The 19,184-nt window shown below is 53.2% G+C and overlaps 5 protein-coding genes across 11 annotated transcripts in view; 2 read left to right on the top strand and 3 right to left on the bottom strand.

Annotated features, from left to right (window-relative positions):
- The first annotated feature begins 817 nt into the window (after positions 1–817).
- LOC105496459 (zinc finger SWIM-type containing 1) lies at positions 818–4,750 on the top strand. 5 transcript variants are annotated; one of them, XM_011766896.3, is made up of 2 exons: positions 818–987; positions 2,330–4,750. In XM_011766896.3, the coding sequence occupies exon 2, from the start codon at positions 2,476–2,478 to the stop codon at positions 3,844–3,846; it is 1,371 nt and encodes a 456-aa protein (XP_011765198.1). In that variant the 5' UTR covers positions 818–987; positions 2,330–2,475; the 3' UTR covers positions 3,847–4,750. The 5 variants fall into 5 exon arrangements, with proteins under 5 accessions (XP_011765198.1, XP_011765196.1, XP_011765199.1 ...); XM_011766894.2 differs by having other exon boundaries at positions 974–1,059; XM_011766897.2 differs by lacking the exon at positions 818–987 and adding an exon at positions 1,076–1,207.
- LOC105496460 (spermatogenesis associated 25) lies at positions 4,081–7,973 on the bottom strand. The gene is made up of 2 exons (XM_011766900.2): positions 7,026–7,973; positions 4,081–6,634 (listed from the first exon to the last, which is right to left on the bottom strand). Exons 1-2 carry the CDS (start codon positions 7,078–7,080, stop codon positions 6,006–6,008), a joined length of 684 nt encoding a protein of 227 aa, XP_011765202.1. The 5' UTR covers positions 7,081–7,973; the 3' UTR covers positions 4,081–6,005.
- Positions 7,974–8,124: 151 nt separating this feature from the next.
- On the bottom strand, positions 8,125–10,505 carry LOC105496463 (neuralized E3 ubiquitin protein ligase 2). Of its 2 annotated transcripts, none has more exons than XM_011766905.3 (2): positions 9,764–10,505; positions 8,125–8,378 (listed from the first exon to the last, which is right to left on the bottom strand). In XM_011766905.3, the coding sequence occupies exons 1-2, from the start codon at positions 10,503–10,505 to the stop codon at positions 8,335–8,337; spliced, it is 786 nt and encodes a 261-aa protein (XP_011765207.2). In that variant the 3' UTR covers positions 8,125–8,334. The 2 variants fall into 2 exon arrangements, with proteins under 2 accessions (XP_011765207.2, XP_011765206.2); XM_011766904.3 differs by having other exon boundaries at positions 8,125–8,364.
- Positions 10,506–10,755: 250 nt separating this feature from the next.
- On the top strand, positions 10,756–18,302 carry LOC105496462 (cathepsin A). Its single transcript, XM_011766903.3, has 15 exons — positions 10,756–10,896; positions 11,086–11,267; positions 11,422–11,533; positions 11,779–11,829; positions 11,913–11,999; positions 12,238–12,393; positions 12,731–12,822; positions 13,502–13,586; positions 14,160–14,251; positions 14,330–14,408; positions 14,501–14,640; positions 16,447–16,522; positions 17,196–17,285; positions 17,483–17,587; positions 17,846–18,302. The coding sequence occupies exons 1-15, from the start codon at positions 10,843–10,845 to the stop codon at positions 17,927–17,929; spliced, it is 1,485 nt and encodes a 494-aa protein (XP_011765205.2). The 5' UTR covers positions 10,756–10,842; the 3' UTR covers positions 17,930–18,302.
- Positions 18,238–19,184, bottom strand: part of PLT (phospholipid transfer protein) — a 14,393-nt gene continuing 13,446 nt past the window's right edge. For both annotated transcript variants that reach the window (XM_011766901.3, XM_011766902.3), the window contains 3 exons: positions 19,109–19,172; positions 18,949–19,025; positions 18,238–18,545 (listed from right to left, as the gene is read on the bottom strand). In XM_011766901.3, the coding sequence (XP_011765203.1) occupies positions 18,423–18,545; positions 18,949–19,025; positions 19,109–19,172 (264 nt within the window). In that variant the 3' untranslated portion in view covers positions 18,238–18,422. The remainder of the gene's footprint in view (positions 18,546–18,948; positions 19,026–19,108; positions 19,173–19,184) is intronic.

Below are 19,184 nucleotides of genomic sequence, written 5' to 3'. Positions count from 1 at the left end.
ACATTGTTGATGCAAAGTACCAACACTGATTTGATGTTGCTAGTTGGTAAACTTAATCCTCCAAGGCCTGGTAAACACCCAGCTTTCTAAGTCTGCCATCTTTCAAGGGAACTGAGGACAAGAGACCAGTCAGTAGGCCCTTCCACTAGTGTAGTAGGACCCTAAATAAGTCATGGCACCATTCTGAAGAATACTGGAGGGGGTTGGGCTAGTGAATGCCAAATTTTGGCTTGTTTAAGGGGATCTGGATTTCCTCAGCTCTAAAAGTTGGGCTCCCGATCCCCGAAGGAGCAGTAGAATTTGAGACCTGGAACTCAGTTTCCTCATAAGGTAGAATATGCATTACGACTATATATGCACTGTTTCCTAAACTCCAGGGGCTTTAGAGTCTGACACACACACATACACAGAACAAAACAAAACAAAAAATCGCAGTGGCTCACACCTGTAATCCCAGCACTTTGGGAGGCTGAGGTGGGCGAATCACGAGGTCAGGAGTTCGAGACCAGCCTGGCCAACAGGGTGAAACCCCATCTCTACTAAAAATGCAAAAAATCAGCTGGGCTTGGTGGCAGGTGCCTGTAATCCCAGCTACTCAGGAGGCTGGGGCAGGAGAATCATCGCTTGAACCTGGGAGGTGGAGGTCGCAGTGAGCCGAGATCGTGCCACTGCACTCCATCCCAGGCGACAGTGCGAGACTCCATCTCAAAAAAAAAAAAAAAAAATCTATAAAATTGCTATTTATTTTCCTTTTCATTTTCTGCCTTTGAATTGAAGGGAGGCCCCAGAGCTCCAGCTTCAAGGCTCGGCTCTCCCAGATGCAAGTATCGTTAGACTCTCATTGGTTACCGCCGGCGAGCCCCTTGTAACCCTGGCAACACTGCCCGCCCGCGAATCCTCGCGCTACGATTGGTCCATGGCGCTAAAGCCTGAAAGTGAATTCCTCAGACATTGGCCCGAGTCACTGCGATGCTGACACCGTGGTTGGTGAGTTTGGATGTCAGTCAGAGTCGGAGGAAGGGTCAAATAGGGAGAAATGGCGACGGAGCCAGGCTGTGGGTGAGTGATTCCTGAAGGGGTGGAAGTGTGAGACAGTGGATCACCGCAGTCAGCCGTCATACAGCTCCCAAAGGGGTGTGAGGGAGGTTTTCTTCTCATCCGGCTCCAGCCGGACTCGGAACGTCAGACATCCACATCTCCCACCCAGGTTAGAGGTGAGAGGTCAAAGGCCGTATTCCCTCTCTATTGGTTTTTGGACCCAGGTACTGCGGACAGCGGTCAGGATCCGGAACCAAAGACTCAGCTTTCAGCTACTTACAGAGTAATGGTGGGCAAGTCATTTAGCTTCTTTGAGCTTTAGTTTATCATCTGTAAAATGAGGACGGTAACTCGGTCTGGGGCCAAATAGAGGAAACGCTGGAATAGACCATTGCTGCTAAAAGAGGGATATAGTAGAGGCAGGAGAAGCTATGTACATTTGTTAGCCATATTTTATGGTGGAAGGGATTGAGGCTCAGAGAGGGTCACTGACTTGCCCAAGATCACACAGCAAGTTTGGAGCAATTGCAGTTCAAGTCTTATGCATACCAGGACCAAAGGAAAGAATGGATGCCGATCAGTCATTTATAAATATAAAATCATATTTTTATTTTATTTTATTTTTTGAGACGGAGTTTCACTCCGTCACCCAGAGCTGGAGTGCAGTGGCGCAACCTCGGCCTCCTGGGTTCAAGCGAGTCTCCTGCCTCAGCCTCCCGAGTAGCTGAGACTACAGGCATGGGCCACCATGCCCGGCTAATTCTTTTTGTATTTTTAGTAGAGACAGGGTTTCACCATGTTGGCCAGGCTGGTCTCGAACTCCCAACCTCAAGTTATCTGCCCACCTTGGCCTCCCAGAGTGCTGGGATTACAGGCATGAGCTACTGCACCTGGCCAGAATGCTATTTTTTTTAAAAGGCCATATGCAGCTCTGGCCGTACCTATTTAAATCCCCTGTAACCATATCTTTCCATAGCTAGCTTCTTATCATTTAGATCTCAGCTCCAATATCATCCTTCTCCCCTGAGAGGCCTTCCATTAGCACTTTAACTAAAGTATCCCTCCCTTCCCCAGCTTACTCTCTGACATGTTACTCAGGTTTATGGTCCTTGTAAGCTTCATTATTGGATATATTTTTGCTTATTTGTTCACATGTTTATTCACATGTTTATTATGTATCTTCCCCTAGAACAGTGCTGACATATAGTAAGTGTTCAACAAATATTGTGTGGATGAATAATTGAAGAGCCAGGTGCCTGCTGTCTCCTTAAACCTCTGTTCCTCTCCATAGGCCCGTCTTTGGAAAAAGATCTGGGAATGATTGTCTAGCCTAAAGCCTCAACTTACTTGAAGCTTAAGAGACTCAAAGCCTCATGGACAGCTGCCCTGCAAAGAAAGTATTTTGACCTTGGCATTTGGACATCTCCCATCTCCCCCATGGCCCTGACAATGCTGAATGGGCTCCTGATTAAGGACTCAAGCCCACCTATGCTGCTGCACCAGGTTAATAAGACTGCCCAGTTAGATACCTTCAACTACCAGAGCTGCTTTATGCAGAGTATCTTTGACCATTTCCCTGAGATCTTATTTATCCACCGGACCTATAACCCAAGGGGTAAGGTCTTATATACCTTCCTGGTGGATGGACCTCGGGTGCAGCTGGAGGGTCATCTTGCCCGAGCAGTCTACTTTGCCATCCCTGCCAAGGAGGACACTGAAGGCCTGGCCCAGATGTTTCAGGTATTCAAGAAGTTTAACCCAGCATGGGAGAGAGTCTGTACCATCCTGGTAGATCCCCATTTCCTTCCACTGCCCACCCTAGCCATGGAGTTCCCCGCAGCTGAGGTCCTGCTCTCAGCCTTCCACATTTGTAAGTTCCTCCAGGCCAAGTTCTATCAGCTGTCCCTTGAACGACCCATGGAAAGGCTGCTCCTGACCTCCCTGCAGAGCACAATGTGCTCAGCCACAGCAGGCAACCTGAGAAAGTTGTACACACTTCTGAGCAACTGCATCCCCCCAGCCAAGCTGCCCGAGCTTCACTCACACTGGCTGCTCAACGACCGCATCTGGCTGGCTCACCGCTGGAGAAGTCGAGCTGAGAGCAGCCGCTACTTCCAGAGCCTCGAGGTCACCACCCGCATCCTCAGCCAGTTCTTTGGCACCACCCCATCTGAGAAACAAGGTATGGCTTCTCTGTTCCGTTACATGCAGCAGAACTCTGCAGACATGGCAAACTTCAACCAGGGCCTGTGTGCCCAGAACAATCATGCCCCCTCAGACACCATCCCCGAAAGCCCCAAAGTGGAGCAGCTGGTAGAATCCCATATCCAGCACTCCCTTAATGCCATCTGCACAGGGCCAGCAGCCCAACTCTGCCTGGGCGAGCTTGCTGTGGTCCAGAAATCCACACACCTCATTGGCTCTGGCTCAGAAAAGATGAACATACAGATCCTGGAAGATACCCACAAGGTGCAGCCCCAGCCCCCTGCCAGCTGCAGCTGCTACTTTAACCAGGCCTTCCACCTGCCCTGCCGTCACATCCTAGCCATGCTCAGCGCCCGCCGCCAGGTGCTCCAGCCCGACATGCTGCCGGCTCAGTGGACGGCAGGCTGTGCCACCAGTCTAGACAGCATCCTGGGCAGCAAGTGGAGTGAGACCCTGGATAAGCACCTGGCAGTGACTCACCTCACTGAGGAGGTGGGTCAGCTGTTGCAGCACTGCAGCAAGGAGGAGTTTGAGCGGAGGTACAGCACCCTGCGGGAACTGGCTGACAGCTGGATTGGGCCTTATGAGCAGGTCCAACTCTGATTATTCTCAATGCCCAGAGATGCTCATGCACCTGTGCACACTGCACACTCACATCCACCTGTACACACACACACACACACACACATACACACACACACTCTCTCTCTCTCTCTCTCTCTCTCACTCTCTCACTTATACTGTTGTATTTCCGTGGGCCCTCCTTCTAGAATAAGGACAAGGTTCAAAGGTCTTCTCTTCTACCATGGCCTGCTACCTAGCATGTGTCTAGCTCAATGAGACAGGAGTCAGCAGATCTTATCTGTTTAGTTTACTCAGGTGGCCACATACAGTCTCTATTGCATATTCTTGGTTTTGTTTTAACATTTTCATAAGGTAAAAAACATTTTTAGCTCAAAGGTCTTATAAAAACAGGCAATCCAGCTCGGCGTGGTGGCTCACGCCTGTAATCCCAGCACTTTGGGAGGCTGAGGTGGACAGATCCCTTGAGGTCAGGAGTTCAAGACCAGCCTGGCCAACATAGTAAAACCCCGTCTCTACTAAAAATACAAAAATTAGCCAGGCATGGTGGCGGGCACCTATAATCCCAGCTACTCAGGAGACGGAGGCAGGAGAATCGCTTGAACCCGGGAGGTAGAGGTTGCAGTAGGCCAAGATCCTGCTGCCACTGCACTCTAGCCTGGGAGGGAGAGACTCCATCTAAAAATAAAATAACGGCAACCCCTGGTCTAAGATAAGAGATTAAACATCAGGTTGAGGTTTGGGGCGTGGTAGCAATTGCCCTAGTCATGAAATGACTCACTTAACCCATCTCCTTTGAGTGAACTGGGCTAGGAGGCTTCCTACAGGGGAAGAGGCCCCTCTGGGGAGCTGGCTCAGCCAGGCTCCCTGAACTTCTTTCCTTGTCCTATCCTGGGGTCAATAAAACTGAATGCTGCATATTCTATCACTTGTCTAGTTTTTTTTTTTTTGTTCCATAGAAGGCAGTTTAGGGTATATCATGGAAAGAATAGACTTTAGAGTGTTATACAACATGTGAATCCTGGTTGATTCCTTCCCTGCTTGATTTTTGTGCCTGGTTCTGCCTTTTACTAGCCATGAGTCTTGTTAGGGTAAGTTACCCCTCTAAACCTCAACCTGATTGTCTGTAAAAATGGGGATTTCCACAGGGTACGTTTACAGAGCAGGCATACCTAGTGGGTGCTCAATTAAGTATTAATTTTCCTTCCTTGCCTATGGTCCTATGATCTGCCTTCAACATGCTGGAAAATTTAAGGCAAGAGGAGAATTCACATGACTAGGACTTAATATAAGAAATTCTGGTCAGGCGTGGCGGCTCACACCTGTAATCCCAGCACTTTGAGAGGCCAAGGCGGGCGGAACACCTGAGGTTGGGAGTTTGAGATCAGCCTGACCAACATGGTGAAACTGTGTCTCTACTAAAAATACAAAAATTAGCCGGGCGTAGTGGCAGGCACCTGTAATCCCAGCTACTCGAGAAGCTGAGGCAGGAGAATCGCATGAACCTGGGAGGCGGAGGTTGCAGTGAGCCGAGATCGCGCCATTGCACTCCAGCCTGGGTGACAGAGCAAGGCTGTGTCTAAAAAATAAAAAAAAAAAGAAGAAGAAATTCTGGGTAGGCCAGGTACGGTGGCTCACGCCTATAATCCCAACACCTTGGGAGGCCAAAACAGGCAGATTAGAGCAGCCTGGGCAGCATGGCAAAACCCCTTCTCTACAATAAATACAAAAATTTGCTGGATGTAGCACGTGCCTGTAGTCCCAGCTACTCAGGAAGGCTGAGGTGGGAAGATCACTTGTGCCCAGGAGTTTGAGGCTGCAGTGAGCTGTGATCATGCCACTGCACTCCAGCATGGGTGACAGAGTAAGACCCTATCTCAAAAAAAAAAAAAAAAAATCTGATCAAGTCTTCAAAACATAAAAGCAGCCTCAACTCTCCAAGCAGGGGCCCCTACCTCACATAATTTCCATTGTATATACCTGACAAAACCTATCTCCTGTCTTAGTGGTATCTGGAGAAACTTTAGGGTCTGGAAGTCCCTGATGAAGGAATGGAATTTGTCAGAATGGCTCAACCACCAGCTCTATTCCCATCCCTGCCATAGGCCCTCCTCCCAACCCTGTCTGCCCAAGAACCATACAGAGAAGCCACCCTACGTATCTGGTGCTATTTCATCCATCTACAAGCAGGAGCCAGAAGGCTGGCCCCTCTTAGATCTCACTAGTGGCATCTTCCCAGAGGCTGTGTGGGCATGCGCCTGCTCCCACCGCGCCCCCTCCACAGCACCCTCTGGCTCCGGATGGGCCATCATGAAAGCTTGAGCAGCCCAGATCAGGTCCTCTTCCCGAACGCCTGGGACGGGCACGGTGGGGATGCCAGCGATCATCATAGCGAGGGTGAGGATGCAGATGTCAGGCTGGGAGCTGGCCTCCTTCCCCACTGCCTCAGAGGGTACCGGTAGAACCCTTGGTGACAGCCCACACAGCATCAGGGGCCTAGGCCTGCTGGGGCCACCCAGGTCGGGGGCTCTGCTTCTGGAGTAGCCATTGTCCCAGCCCAAGCTCTCCGGCTGCCTCACATGCGGGAATTTGTGGCAGTTTCGGCTGTATTCCTTCCGTAGTGTCTCCCAGCTAGTCCCCCCAGGGCAGCCCCTGGCTTGTGGCATTGCCAGGGCTGGGCCCCAGGCCTGGGCAGCAGGTGCCACCTGCTCAGCTTTCTGGCTCAGTGGGCCTGTTCCGCCAGAGGCCACCACCACTGGCTCTATAGGACTACAGAGGCCAAGGGACAGGCCTGGAGAAGCAGTCCCACCTGCAGAGACAGGAATGAAATGGAACGTTATTCTCGGTCTCTTTGAGGAGGGGCCCCCGAGGGGCAGGGCATGGGAGCAGAGCTTGGGGGAGTAACAAAGACCAGCCCCAGCGGACTGTCTAGAGGTTGGGAACTAGGTGTTACTCATATCCATACTCCCAGTCCCCAACACAGAGTAGGTGATGGAGAAGTGTTTGTTGAATTAATGAACAGTGAGCAAGCAGGTAGTTATTGATTGGCAAGGACATTTGGAATGGCTTTTCTTCTAAAAGAATTGATTCTAGGGCCAGCCCCCAAATGCCCAGCAGAACCACCACCTCCCCAGAGCCAGAAAGCAACTTCTCAGGGGAAGCTGCAGCGCTCCCTCCAATTGCAGGTACCCCCTGCTCACCTTGGCCAGAAGGCAGAGGACCTGGATGAGTTTGTGGAGTCCTGAAGTAGGACATGGCTTCCCCCGAGCCCCGGTTTGTGAGGGAATAGTAATCTGCCTCCTATCCTCCCTTCTTCACCCTTCTAGAACGTCACCTCATAGACCCTCCTCTTTACACTTGGAACCCACCTTACAGCATTGACCTATTCATTCTAGAACCTGAACATGACAATAGGATGAGGTTAAAAGAGCACCAGACCAGGAGCTGGGTGTTCTAGGTTCTTGCTCTAACCTTGGATGAGTCACCCGGACAGTTTTGTTCCTTGATACCCTTATATGTAAAGTGGGTCTGATGACTGCCCACTATCTCATTAGAAGTTTTGAGGATGAAATGAGGTCATTTGTATAGAGGCAAATGACCAGAGATGGAAATACAGGAGCCAAGTGCTTTGTGCCTTGTAGAGTAAGACTTGGGGTCAGACCCAGTATTAGTATTTTTCTTTTTCTTTTTTTTGAGATGGAGTCTCACTTTGTCACCATGGCTGGAAGGCTGGAGTGCAATGGCAAGACCTCAGCTCACTGCAACCTCTGCCTCCTGGGTTCATGTGATTTTCCTACCTCAGCCTCCCAAGTAGCTGGGACTACAGGCACCCGCCACCATGCCTGGCTAACTTTTGTATTTTTAGTAGAGACAGGGTTTCACCATGTTGGCCAGGCTGGTCTCAAACTCCTGACCTCAAGTGATCTGCCCGCCTCGGCCTCCCAAAGTGCTGGGATTACAGGCCAGGTATTGGTATTTTTCAAAGTTCCTCAAGTGATTATAATATATGACAAAGTTGGAACCTCTATTCTAGGGACATACTTCTCAACCCTGGCTGTACATGAGAATCTCTTGAGAAGCTTTTACAAAAAAACAATGTCTAGGCCTAATTTCCCAACAAATCAAATACAAATCCCTAGGGATGGGATGTGGGACACCAGCACTCTTTACGTATCCTAAGATGACTCTAACAAGCAGCCAGCCTAGGAACCCCTGCTCTCTTGCTCCGACCTGCTGACCTGCAGTGATTCTAAACGAAGTGCCTCTCCTAGGCTGGAGGGCAAGGAGACCTTCCAATGATCAAGATGTCAGCATTGGCTGTTTATTTCTGGTCCTGGTTGGCAGCAATATGGCCAACTTCAGACCAGCCAGCCACAGGTCTGAGGCCCCAGGATGCAGCTCTGCTCCGGTGCGCTGTGGGTCTTCACTCATACTTGCAGAAATCCTTAAGTTCTTTGGGCAGGTGGAGCCCATCAATGGCCAGCCGGTGCACCATGCTTCTCTGTATCACTAGGCGGCACAGAGTCTGCAGGGACGGCACTGTGGGAAGAAGACTGTGAAAGGCAAACAACTGGAGGGTGGGTCTGAGGCCAAGACCCAGAAGATCTAGGTCATGGTCCCCACTTTGCCATTAAATGTGGGCAAGTCCTTACTGCTCTCTGGGCCCAGCCTGCTTCATGGAGCTGTTTATGGGGCTGAGAGAAGCACCTCTTCCCAAGGGCTATCACAAAGCTGCAACCCTGTTTATATCATAACAGCACAATCCCTTCCCCGTTCACTTAGCAGCTTCTGGGGGCAGGAGTAGTGTCTGATTTGCCTGTGCAACTGCAGCCTCCAGTACAGGCCTGGCACAAAGAGGGTTCTGGTGCACTGAATTCATGAAATGTGATCAGAGGTATAACTACAATGCTTACCAGGGGTATAATGAATCATACCTCAGCATTAAAAAGCTCTCAGTCTGGGGTTTGTTTTTCCTCGAAGCCAATATGCCCAAGTCTATAAGCGTGTTTCTTTCTTTTTTTTTATTTAAAGAGAGAGGGTCTTGCTCTGTCACCCAGGCTGAAGTGCAGTGGTCAGTGAAGTGCAGCCTTCAATTCTTGGGCTCAAGCGATCCTCCTGCTTTAGCCTCCCAAATAGCTGGGACTACAGGCATGCACCATCATGCCCAGATAATTATTTAATTTTTTGTACAGAAGGGGTCTCACTTTGTTGCCCAGGCTTGAGCTTCGCTTCCCTCCCCTCCCCTCCCCTTCCCTTCCCTTCCCTTCCTTGCCTGCCTGCCTTCTCTCTCTCTCTCTTCCTTTCTTTCTTTTTTTTTTTTCTTTTTCAGAGTCTCACTCTGTTGCCTAGGCTGGAGTGCACTGGTGAGATCTCGGCTCATTGCAACCTCCACCTCTCAGGTCCAAGTGATTCTCTGCCTCAGCCTCCCAAATAGCTGGGATTATAGGCACATGCCACCACACCCAGCTAATTTTTGTATTTTTAGTAGAGACAGACTTTCACCATGTTGGCCAGGCTGGTCTCAAACTCCTGGCCTCAAATGATCCGCCTGCCTCGGCCTCCCAAAGTGCTGGGATTACAGGTGTGAGCCACCATGCCCGGCCAAGCATGTTTCTAAGAAAAGGGCAAACAATTCTCAAAGAGGCCCCTAATATCTAAAATCAGTTTAGAATCCCTGCCCTAGGTGAATACAGGAAACATTCTCAAAACTAAAAGCGAACTTGTAGGGCATCTTAATCCATCAGCCAAGATGGGTACCAAGGCCCAAAACCAGGTAGAGGCTTGTGCAAGATCACAAGCAGAGGTGTAATTTGAAGCTAGATTCTCCCACTCTTAAACTAGTGCTGGACAGACGGAGGCCTAGCACACTGGTTACGAGCCCTAGCAGATTCCTGTCCCCACACTGCGCCAGGAGGGGTCGCTGCCCAGGGATACCTACAGCCATACTCGAGCTGGACAAGGCGCACGCTCTTGGTGGAAGCAAACACGTCCACCACCGCGTAGAGGGGCTGCGCAGCTGGCAGCCCCCGGGCGCTGGGGCCCATGTCCTCTCCGTTGATGATGATGTGCATGTCGGCCGTGCCATCGGGGCGCGGGCAGAAGAGGACGCCCAGGCGGCTACGGCGCGCCGTCGGAGGCAGCACGTTCAGCTCATAGAGCTGGTCCAAGAGATGGCTGTAGAGCCCTGGCCGACTGCGGCCCACCAGGCGGTCCCGCGGAATGCGAAACTGCTCAATGCGCAGATATGGTTCCACCAGGAGGGTTGGAGGTCGGCTGGGGGCCGCTGCCTCGGCCTCCGGGCGGCCCTCCCGGGGCACGCGGTTGTGGTGGCGCGTGATGGCGAAGACCCAGGTGTGGCCCAGGTTGACTAGGTCGGGCAGAGAAAACTCGGGAACGGGGGCCAGACTGGCGGGGTCCAGCGCCGTCAGACCGAGACGCAGATGTCCGCACCAGCCCAGCTCTTTCTCTTCGATCTCGACCAGGAAGACCTGGCCCGGGGCCAGGGGCTCACGGCTGAAGCACACGCCGTGGGCGAAGCTCTCCACGCGTGTGGCCCGCGTCCCAGAGGGGTCCACGCGGATGTTGTCACCGTGCACCCAATGGAAGCGGGTGGGAGAGGGCTCCGGGCGCGCAGGTCCCCAGAGTGCACCCGAATCCACGGGCTCGGAGGCAGCAGCCATCTCTCGGCCATAAGGCAGGCTGGCGGGCGCCGGGGGCTATTTTGGGCGGCGGGCTCAGATGGTGACCGCAAGGGGACCTTGTAAGGCATTGCCCCCCTGCCTCCCTTCCCCGAGCCTCTGCCCAGGGGTCCTAGCGCCGCTTGCTCAGCCATCCCTCCTAGAACTTGGCCATCCACACCCGGATCATCTGATCGCGTGCGCCCGGGCTACGATCCGCGAGGCCCGCGGACCTTGACCCGGCATTGACCGCCACCGCCCCCCAGGCCGGTAGGGACCAAAGAAGGGGCGGGAGGAAGACTGTCACGTGGCGCCGGAGTTCACGTGACTCGGAGTACACATGACTTCCAGTCCCCGGGCGCCTCCTGGAGAGCAAGGACACGGGGGAGCAGAGGTGAGCTGGCACCGGAGGCTGGAGGGGATCCCCGAGCCCGGGATCGGTGCGCGGTAGAGGAAGCTTGAGGGTGGGAGCTGGCGCTGGGGCCGGGGCTTCCCTCGCGGAGGCGCCGCCAGCTCCTCCCCGGGTGCTGCTTCACGGAAGCGCTGAGGAGCGAGGCAACAGCCCCTCTTCTGCCTCCCGTAGATGATCCGAGCCGCGCCGCCGCTGCTGTTCCTGCTGCTGCTGCTAGTGTCCTGGGCGCCCCGAGGCGAGGCAGCCCCGGACCAGGACGAGATCCAGCGCCTCCCCGGGCTGGCCAAGCAGCCGTCCTTCCGCCAGTACTCCGGCTACCTCAAAGGCTCCGGCTCCAAGCACCTCCACTACTGGTCTGCCGCCCTGCCTCCCGGGCGGGACTGGGAGGAGAGATGACGGATGAGGGGTGGGGGGTAGTTCTGCAGACCCCTGAGGACGCCTGGGAGCCGGGAGGGCTGGAAAGGACCCCTGCAACTGCACCAACACTGCCCTGACACCCCTTCCCAGGTTTGTGGAGTCCCAGAAGGATCCCGAGAACAGCCCTGTGGTGCTTTGGCTCAATGGGGGTCCCGGCTGCAGCTCCCTAGATGGGCTCCTCACAGAGCATGGCCCCTTCCTGGTGAGTGGACAGCAGGGGTAAAGCACAGTTCCTAAAGCAAAAGGCTGGGGAAAGGGAGAAGCGGACTTTGTGATTTACCAGAAAGTTTCCTTCCTTCTAAGTCTTGGGATTTTCCTCTATGCCATTGGCTTTGCTGCTTGTACCTCTCAGGGGTTTTGCCCACACGTAAAGTGCCTCTCACGGTGGCCCTTTCCTTCCACCCAGCTGGCCCTTGGGACTTACTCAGCCATCTCTTTCCTCCTCAGGTCCAGCCAGATGGTGTCACCCTGGAGTACAACCCCTATTCTTGGAATCTGGTATAGCTGGAGCTGTGGGTCCTGTGGGGGTGTCTGGGCACTTGGATGGAGTGGCAGTTGACTAATTTTTCCCTCCCTTCTAGATTGCTAATGTGTTATACCTGGAGTCCCCAGCTGGGGTGGGCTTCTCCTACTCTGATGACAAGTTTTATGCAACTAATGACACTGAGGTGAGTCTGGTGCCTGCCCATCTGCCCCAGGCTCCCCAGTCCTCCATCCATGGCATGATGCTGGGAGAGAGAGCATGGCCTTGGAGTCCACTTTTCACTCTGTCATATGCTTGTGGTATGGTGGCCAGTCACTTCCTCTTACACAGACAGGGTGGGTTGATGTCATTATCTCTGAAGTTCTTTCCAGTTCAAATACCAAAGCTTCCTGATTCCCTCTGTCTTGCTCCCCCATCCCCAGGTCGCCCAGAGCAATTTTGAGGCCCTTCAAGATTTCTTCCACCTCTTTCCGGAGTATAAGAACAACAAACTTTTCCTGACCGGGGAGAGCTATGCTGGCATCTACATCCCCACCCTGGCCGTGCTGGTCATGCAGGACCCCAGCATGAACCTTCAGGTGCAGGGCAGCTGCAGGAGGGAAGGGAGGCACCTTGAGGCTGTGGCCTTGCAGTTAGCAAGGTCAGACTGGTCAACAGCCCCATCCAACCCAGCTCCCTGCATACCCTCCCCACCACCAGCTGCCCTAGCTCTGTCTAGTGTGCCTCCCACAACAGGAAACTCATCTGTCAGGCTGCCAGCTCTGTGCTTTGCATTGAGTGACTTTCCACACCCAACTGCCCCCATAAACCACCCTGGGTTTCAGCTTCCGGATTGCTGAAGGTCTGGGTGTTAGGGTGAGGGAGGCTCCTCCTCTTCGCCCTCCACATGAGCTGAGCGCCCTGGGTGTTTCACAGGGGCTGGCTGTGGGCAATGGACTCTCCTCCTATGAGCAGAATGACAACTCCCTGGTCTACTTTGCCTACTACCATGGCCTTCTGGGGAACAGGTATGGGATAGGGCAATTGGGCAATCTCTAGGGTCACATGATCTCGAGTCTGTCCTCCAGGCACATGATATGACAGGCCCAGCCCAGGTTTATGAGCAGCAGGTGGGTTGCAGAAAGAACACAGTGCTGAAAGGCCAAAGAATAGAGATCAGATTTTTCTTTTTTTTCTTTTTTTTTTTTTGAGACAGAGTCTCACTTTGTCATCCAGGCTAGAGTGCAGTGGCGCGATCTTAGCTCACTGTAACCTCCACCTCCCAGGTTCAAGCAATTCTTGTGCCTCAGCATCCCAAGCAGCTGGGACTACAGGCACGTACCACCACACCTGCTTAATTTTTTTGTATTTTTAGTAGAGATGGCATTTTGCTGTTGGCCAGGCTAGACGCGAACTCCTGGCCTCAAATGATCTGCCCGCCTTGGCTTCCCAAAGTGCTGGGATTACAGGCGTGAGCCACGGCGCCCAGCCAGAGATCAGATTTTAAAGGAACTAAGGAGGCCTGTCTGTATGACCCTGGGGCACCTCTTTGGGAGCTAGCTTAGGTGACGTGCAGACCATACCCTGTGATACCTTTCCTAGTCTCCTAGAGTCAGGGAGGTTGGTGGGAGGTGGGGGTATGCTCGCCTCCTCTGCCCTCCTCTTCCCACCAGAGGCTGATGCACTTTTCACTCTCATCTCCTACAGGCTTTGGTCTTCTCTCCAGACCCACTGCTGCTCTCAAAACAAGTGTAACTTCTATGACAACAAAGACCCGGAATGCGTGACCAATGTGAGGTTCTGCCGTCACTCTGCATCAGCCCTCCCATCCCTAATCCCAAGAATGGGACCACATTCCCTCCTTGGGGACTCCTTGTTCTCCATCCCTCATTGCCTTCTTGCACCTTTAAGCAATAGTGTTCTCTGGGACATGTGTCTAAGTGTGTATTCCCACCACCACCTCCTATGGCGGCAAATCCCATAACCTGTGTGAGGGAGAAAGGACTTCTTCACATTTATCAAACACCTGCAGTGTGGCGGGCACTGTGCTGAACTGTGTCTATGTAGATTACTTAAGCTTCAAGATTCCCCCTCAAATGAGATCGTACTACCCACATTTTCCAGATAAGGAAACCTGAGAGCCATGAATTTTGAAATCACTGTCTGAAGTCAGTGTTGGGAGGCAGTGATGCTAGGATTTGGACCTAGGGCTGGGAAGATTCCTGCCACTGAGCCTCAGTTTCCCTACCTGTGAAAAAGTGGGTGAAGAGGTGAAATTCAAGAGCAATAAATCTTGGGACAACTTGGTGGGGTTGTGGAGAGGCTAGGGATCTGTAAAGCATGGTGGCTCGGTGTATCATTGCAGCTTCAGGAAGTGGCCCGCATCGTGGGCAACTCTGGCCTCAACATCTACAACCTCTATGCCCCTTGTGCTGGAGGGGTGCCCAGCCATTTTAGGTAGGTGCTGCTGGGTGCCCCTGGGGCCAACCCCAGCCCCATCTGGAGGCTCCACCCATCCCCCCACCTCACATGCAGGTATGAGAAGGACACTGTTGTGGTCCAGGATTTGGGCAACATCTTCACTCGCCTGCCACTCAAGCGGACGTGGCATCAGGTGTGCAAGGGCGTGGGCTTCCTCCTGGTGAGGTGGGGACGGGGGCAGGGGCAGGGAAGCAGAGGCCCTGACCCTCTGTGTGTGCCCTCCAGGCATTGCTGCGCTCAGGGGACAAAGTGCACATGGACCCCCCCTGCACCAACACGACAGCTGCTTCCACCTACCTCAACAACCCGTACGTGCGGAAGGCCCTCCACATCCCGGAACAGCTGCCGCAATGGGACATGTGCAAGTGAGGCTCTGTGGCCACCTGTGACTGGGGGTGGTGGGTAGCTGGGGCTTGTGGGCACCAGCAGGTTCCCAGGGATCTTCTGTGTAGGGTTTCTTGATGAGATGAGCTGTACAGGATGTTTAACATCCATCCCTGACCCCTCAGTGGATTGACAGCCAATTCTTTTTTCTTTTTTAAATGTTAAATGTTTTTGTTTGAGACAAGGTCTCACTCACTCTGTCACCTAGGCTGGAGTGCAGTGGCGTGATCACAGCTCACTGCAGCCTCGAACTCGTGGGCTCAAGCAATCCTCCCACCTCCCCAGTAGCTGGGACTACAGACGCACACCACCACCCCCGGCTTATGTTTGTATTTTTTTGTAGAGATGGTGTTTTACCATATTGCCCAGGCTGGTTTCGACTCTGGGGCTCAAGTGATCCACCCACCTCAGCCTCCCAAAGTACTGGCATTACAGGCTTGAGCCACCCCGCCCAGCCCCAATTCATTACGTAGTCACATTGGTTGTTGTTTCACAGTTCACTACAGCCTCAACCTCCTAGCTCAAGCGATCCTCCGACCTTAGTCTCCTGAGTAGCTGGGTCTACAGGCACATGCCACCATTCTGGGCTAAGTTTTTAAAAAATTTTTTGTAGAGACAGGGTCTCACTATGTCGTCCAGGTTGGTCTTGAACTCTTGGTCTCAAGCAATCCTCCCTCCTTGGCCTCCCAAAGTGCTGAGATTACCCACCCAGCCACCACATTGGTTAATAACTATTACTTCTGACCTGGCGCAGTGGCTCATGCCTGTTATCCCAGCACTCTGGGAGGCTGAGGTGGGCGGATCACCTGAGGTTAGGAGTTCGAGACCAGCCTGGCCAACATGGTAAAACCCCATCTCTACTAAAAATACACAATTAGTCAGGTGTGGTGGTGGGTGCCTGTAATCCTAGCTATTCAGGGGGCTGAGGGAGGAGAATGACTTGAACCCGGGAGGTGGAGGTCGCAGTGAGCCAAGATCATGCTACTGCACTCCAGCCTGGGCAACAAGAGTGAAACTCCATCTCAAACAACAACAACAACAAACTATTACTTCCATGTCCAATCTCCTGTGAGCCCCCCACCACCGCAAGTAAAAGGGTGACACTGGGCCCATCTGGGGCTGCTCAGGTCCATTTTGATTGGTCAGTGCTCACACTCTACCTTGTTTTATGTTGTGACTCTCACACCTGCTGGCCCCTAGACACTAAATGCCAGATGCATCCCAGTCCCTGTAACAACCAAAACGTGTCCCTGTAGGTGTTTTTTTGGTTTTTTTTTTTTTTGTTTTTTTTTTTTTTGAGATGGAGTAACTTACTCTGTTGCCCAGGCTGGAGTGCAGTGGTGCAATCTTGCTCACTGCAACCTCTGCCTCCCGCCTCCCTGCCTCAGCCTTCTGAGTAGCTGGGATTACAGGCATGCACCACCATGCCTGGCTAATTTTTGTATTTTTTTTTAGTAGAGATGGGTTTTCACCATGTTGGTCAGGCTGGTCTCGAACTCCTGGCCTCGTGATCCACTCACCTCGGTCTCCCAAAGTGCTGGGATTACAGGTGTGAGCCACCGCACCTGGCATCCCTGTACATTTCTAAATGGGGATGAGTTGAGGCTCTCTGAATCCCAGCCCATCATCCAGGTCAGTCCTAGAGAGGTGGCCCCCCAAAAAGAGGAGTGGAACCCAGCTGTCTGCTTTCTGGGTTGGAGCTTGGAGATAGGAGAGAAGGTCTGATCTGTTGACTACTTTTCGCCCCTACCTGGTCTTCCTGGGGCCTGCGCGTATGTTCCCGGCAGCTTTCTGGTAAACTTACAGTACCGCCGTCTCTACCGAAGCATGAACTCCCAGTATCTGAAGCTGCTTAGTTCACAGGTGAGTGGGGACAGCACAGCTGGATCCACCAGCAGCCTTAGGACCCCAGAGTAGCACAGCAAGCTGGGGACCCTTTAGACTTCCTGTCAGGACAAGGGAAGCTGAAACTCCAAAAGGTGAAGCCCAGGGTACTGTGACTGGTGGGGTCAGAATTTGAACCTGGGTTTGTCCCCACCCATGCTGCACTGCTATAGGAGGCCAAGTGGTCTGGATCAGCCAAGGAGCCTTAAGGGTGAGAAGAGCTTCATTCATGCCAAAAATGGGCTAGCTGAGGTCCAGGGTGGGAGGAGACCTTGTCCAAGGTGATATAGGAGGCACTGGCAGAGCCAGGTTAGGACCGGGTTCTGTCCAGCACAGTGGTTCATAGCATGGGCTCTGGAGTCACATGGCCTGGGTGCAAGTCCCTGTACTAGACACATAATCTTGGGCAAATTTCTTAAATATGAGCCTCAGGTTCCCCATCTGTAAAATGGGGATAATGGTATCTACCTCATAGGTAAAACATTTAGTAGAATACTGGACATGCAGTAAGTCATCAGAAAACATGAGAATTCCCTGGTTCATGCTATCTGGCTCGGCCCCTTGAATTCCCTGAGGGGTAGGCCTTGAACTAGGGAAGAGCTAAAGCCTGGGCTTGTTCCACACCACTCATTTTCACCCCGTCCTGCTTTAGAAATACCAGATCCTGTTATATAATGGAGATGTAGACATGGCCTGCAATTTCATGGGGGATGAGTGGTTTGTGGATTCCCTCAACCAGAAGGTAAGACAGAGATTCCTGGCCCTGGATAGGGGCTGCTGTGGAGGATCAGGGGCGGGTATGCCTGGGAGTGGCTGGCTGGCTACCTGGCTCTGGTCCACAGAGGGCAAGTGTGGAGGAATTCCCAGCCCTAAGGTCTTGCTGGTAGCTGTGAGCAAGGATGCAGCTGCTGTAGGCTGATGTCTTTCCTGATGGGGCAGATGGAGGTGCAGCGCCGGCCCTGGTTAGTGAAGTATGGGGACAGCGGGGAGCAGATTGCCGGTTTCGTGAAGGAGTTCTCCCACATCGCCTTTCTCACGATCAAGGTAGGGACTGGGCCTGCTGAGGGATAACTGGGCCGGAGGCGAAGGAGCAGGACCCACCCGTCCTTTCCCTCTGGCTGCCTTTTAGGCTGGGTCATGGGTCACCATCTGGCCCCTGTATGGGCAAGCTTTTTTAGAGAGGAGTGGGGAAGGTTCTGGGAAGAATAAAGGGCTTGGGATGAAGGAATTCCCCACGGGTGAGCAGTTATATGGGGAGGAGGGAATGGTGGGGGTCGGGAGCTCACAAACATTGCTCCTCAGGGCGCCGGCCACATGGTTCCCACCGACAAGCCCCTCGCTGCCTTCACCATGTTCTCCCGCTTCCTGAACAAGCAGCCATACTGAGGACCACAGCAACCAGCTCCACAGCCTGATGCAGCCCCTCCCAGCCACTCCTGCTAGGAGAGTCTTCTTCTAAGCAAAGTGCCCCTACAGGCCAGGTTCTGCCTTCAGGACTGCCCCCTTCCCACAGCCCTGTGCATCCCAGACTGGGCCAGGGTCTCCCACAGACAGCCTGGGGGCAAGTGAGCACTTTATTCCCATAACAGTTCCTGAATGGGGTGGCCTGGCCCCCTCTCTGCTTAAAGAATGCCCTTTACGATGCACTGATCCCATCCCAGGAACCCAACAGAGCTCAGGACAGCCCACAGGGAGGTGGTGGACGGACTGTAATTGATGGATTGACTGATTATGGAATTAAATTGGGTACAGCTTCAAACCCCGTCTTCTCTGTGGCACTGGGGGTTAGAGGGGGCACTACAGGCTATGAATGTGGGAAAAGAGGGGCTGAGAGGAGTTGGAGTCCTGAATGACAGCTGCCAGCGTGGGGGTTGGGGGCTCACACAGCTGCTGTGGAGGGTGTGGGGGCAGTGGACGCCCCGATGTCGGCAGGCCGGTTCTTCTCAATCACCTCTCGCAGCCCTTTGGCAAAGTGGAGATCAGCCCCGATGGTGAGGAAGCCCTGTGTGGGGGACAGGGGAGCCTCATTTATTCATTCAGTTACTGAGGCCAGCGTTTAGAGATCAAGAGACAGAGTCTTTGTCTTTCAGGGACTCAATCTAATGGATAATTCCATGTCAAGGTGCTAAAATGAGGTTGTAGGAGTGTAGACTATGGGTGTCAAGGAGGGCTTCTTGGAGAAGGTGACCTCTGAGCTAAGACCTGAACGGTTAGTAGGTATTGGGATGGGAGAAGAGTGCTCCAAGGAGGAGTCACCGTGTGTGCAAAGGCTTTTAGGAGTCTAAGATTAAAACGGGAGGGGACGGCTGGTAATGGGGGAGCTGGGGTCAGGTAGTGGAGGGCACTGGGGAACTATAGAGAGAGGGGAAGGCCCTGCCCTCCTTCCCCATCCTGCCCCTACTCACCGCATGGTTCGTCACCACTTCACGCACAAAGTTGATGCCCTCAGGTAGTGGGATCTGCACCCCACGCCAGGTCCGCTCTGTGGGTGGGAGCACCCCGCTCAGTCTGGGCCCGCCCAGTTCACCCCTCCTTTCTTCCTCCGTCCTCACACCCCAGCCTTACCGTTGAGCATGGGCATCACCCCGATCTGCAGCATGGTCTTCAGAGGGGCCTGTAAGGGGATCAGCTGGGGGGGCAA

This window comes from Macaca nemestrina, chromosome 15 (genome assembly GCF_043159975.1).
Source record: "Macaca nemestrina isolate mMacNem1 chromosome 15, mMacNem.hap1, whole genome shotgun sequence".
NCBI lineage: Eukaryota > Metazoa > Chordata > Mammalia > Primates > Cercopithecidae > Macaca > Macaca nemestrina.
This window is presented reverse-complemented; position numbering and strand designations above follow the sequence as displayed.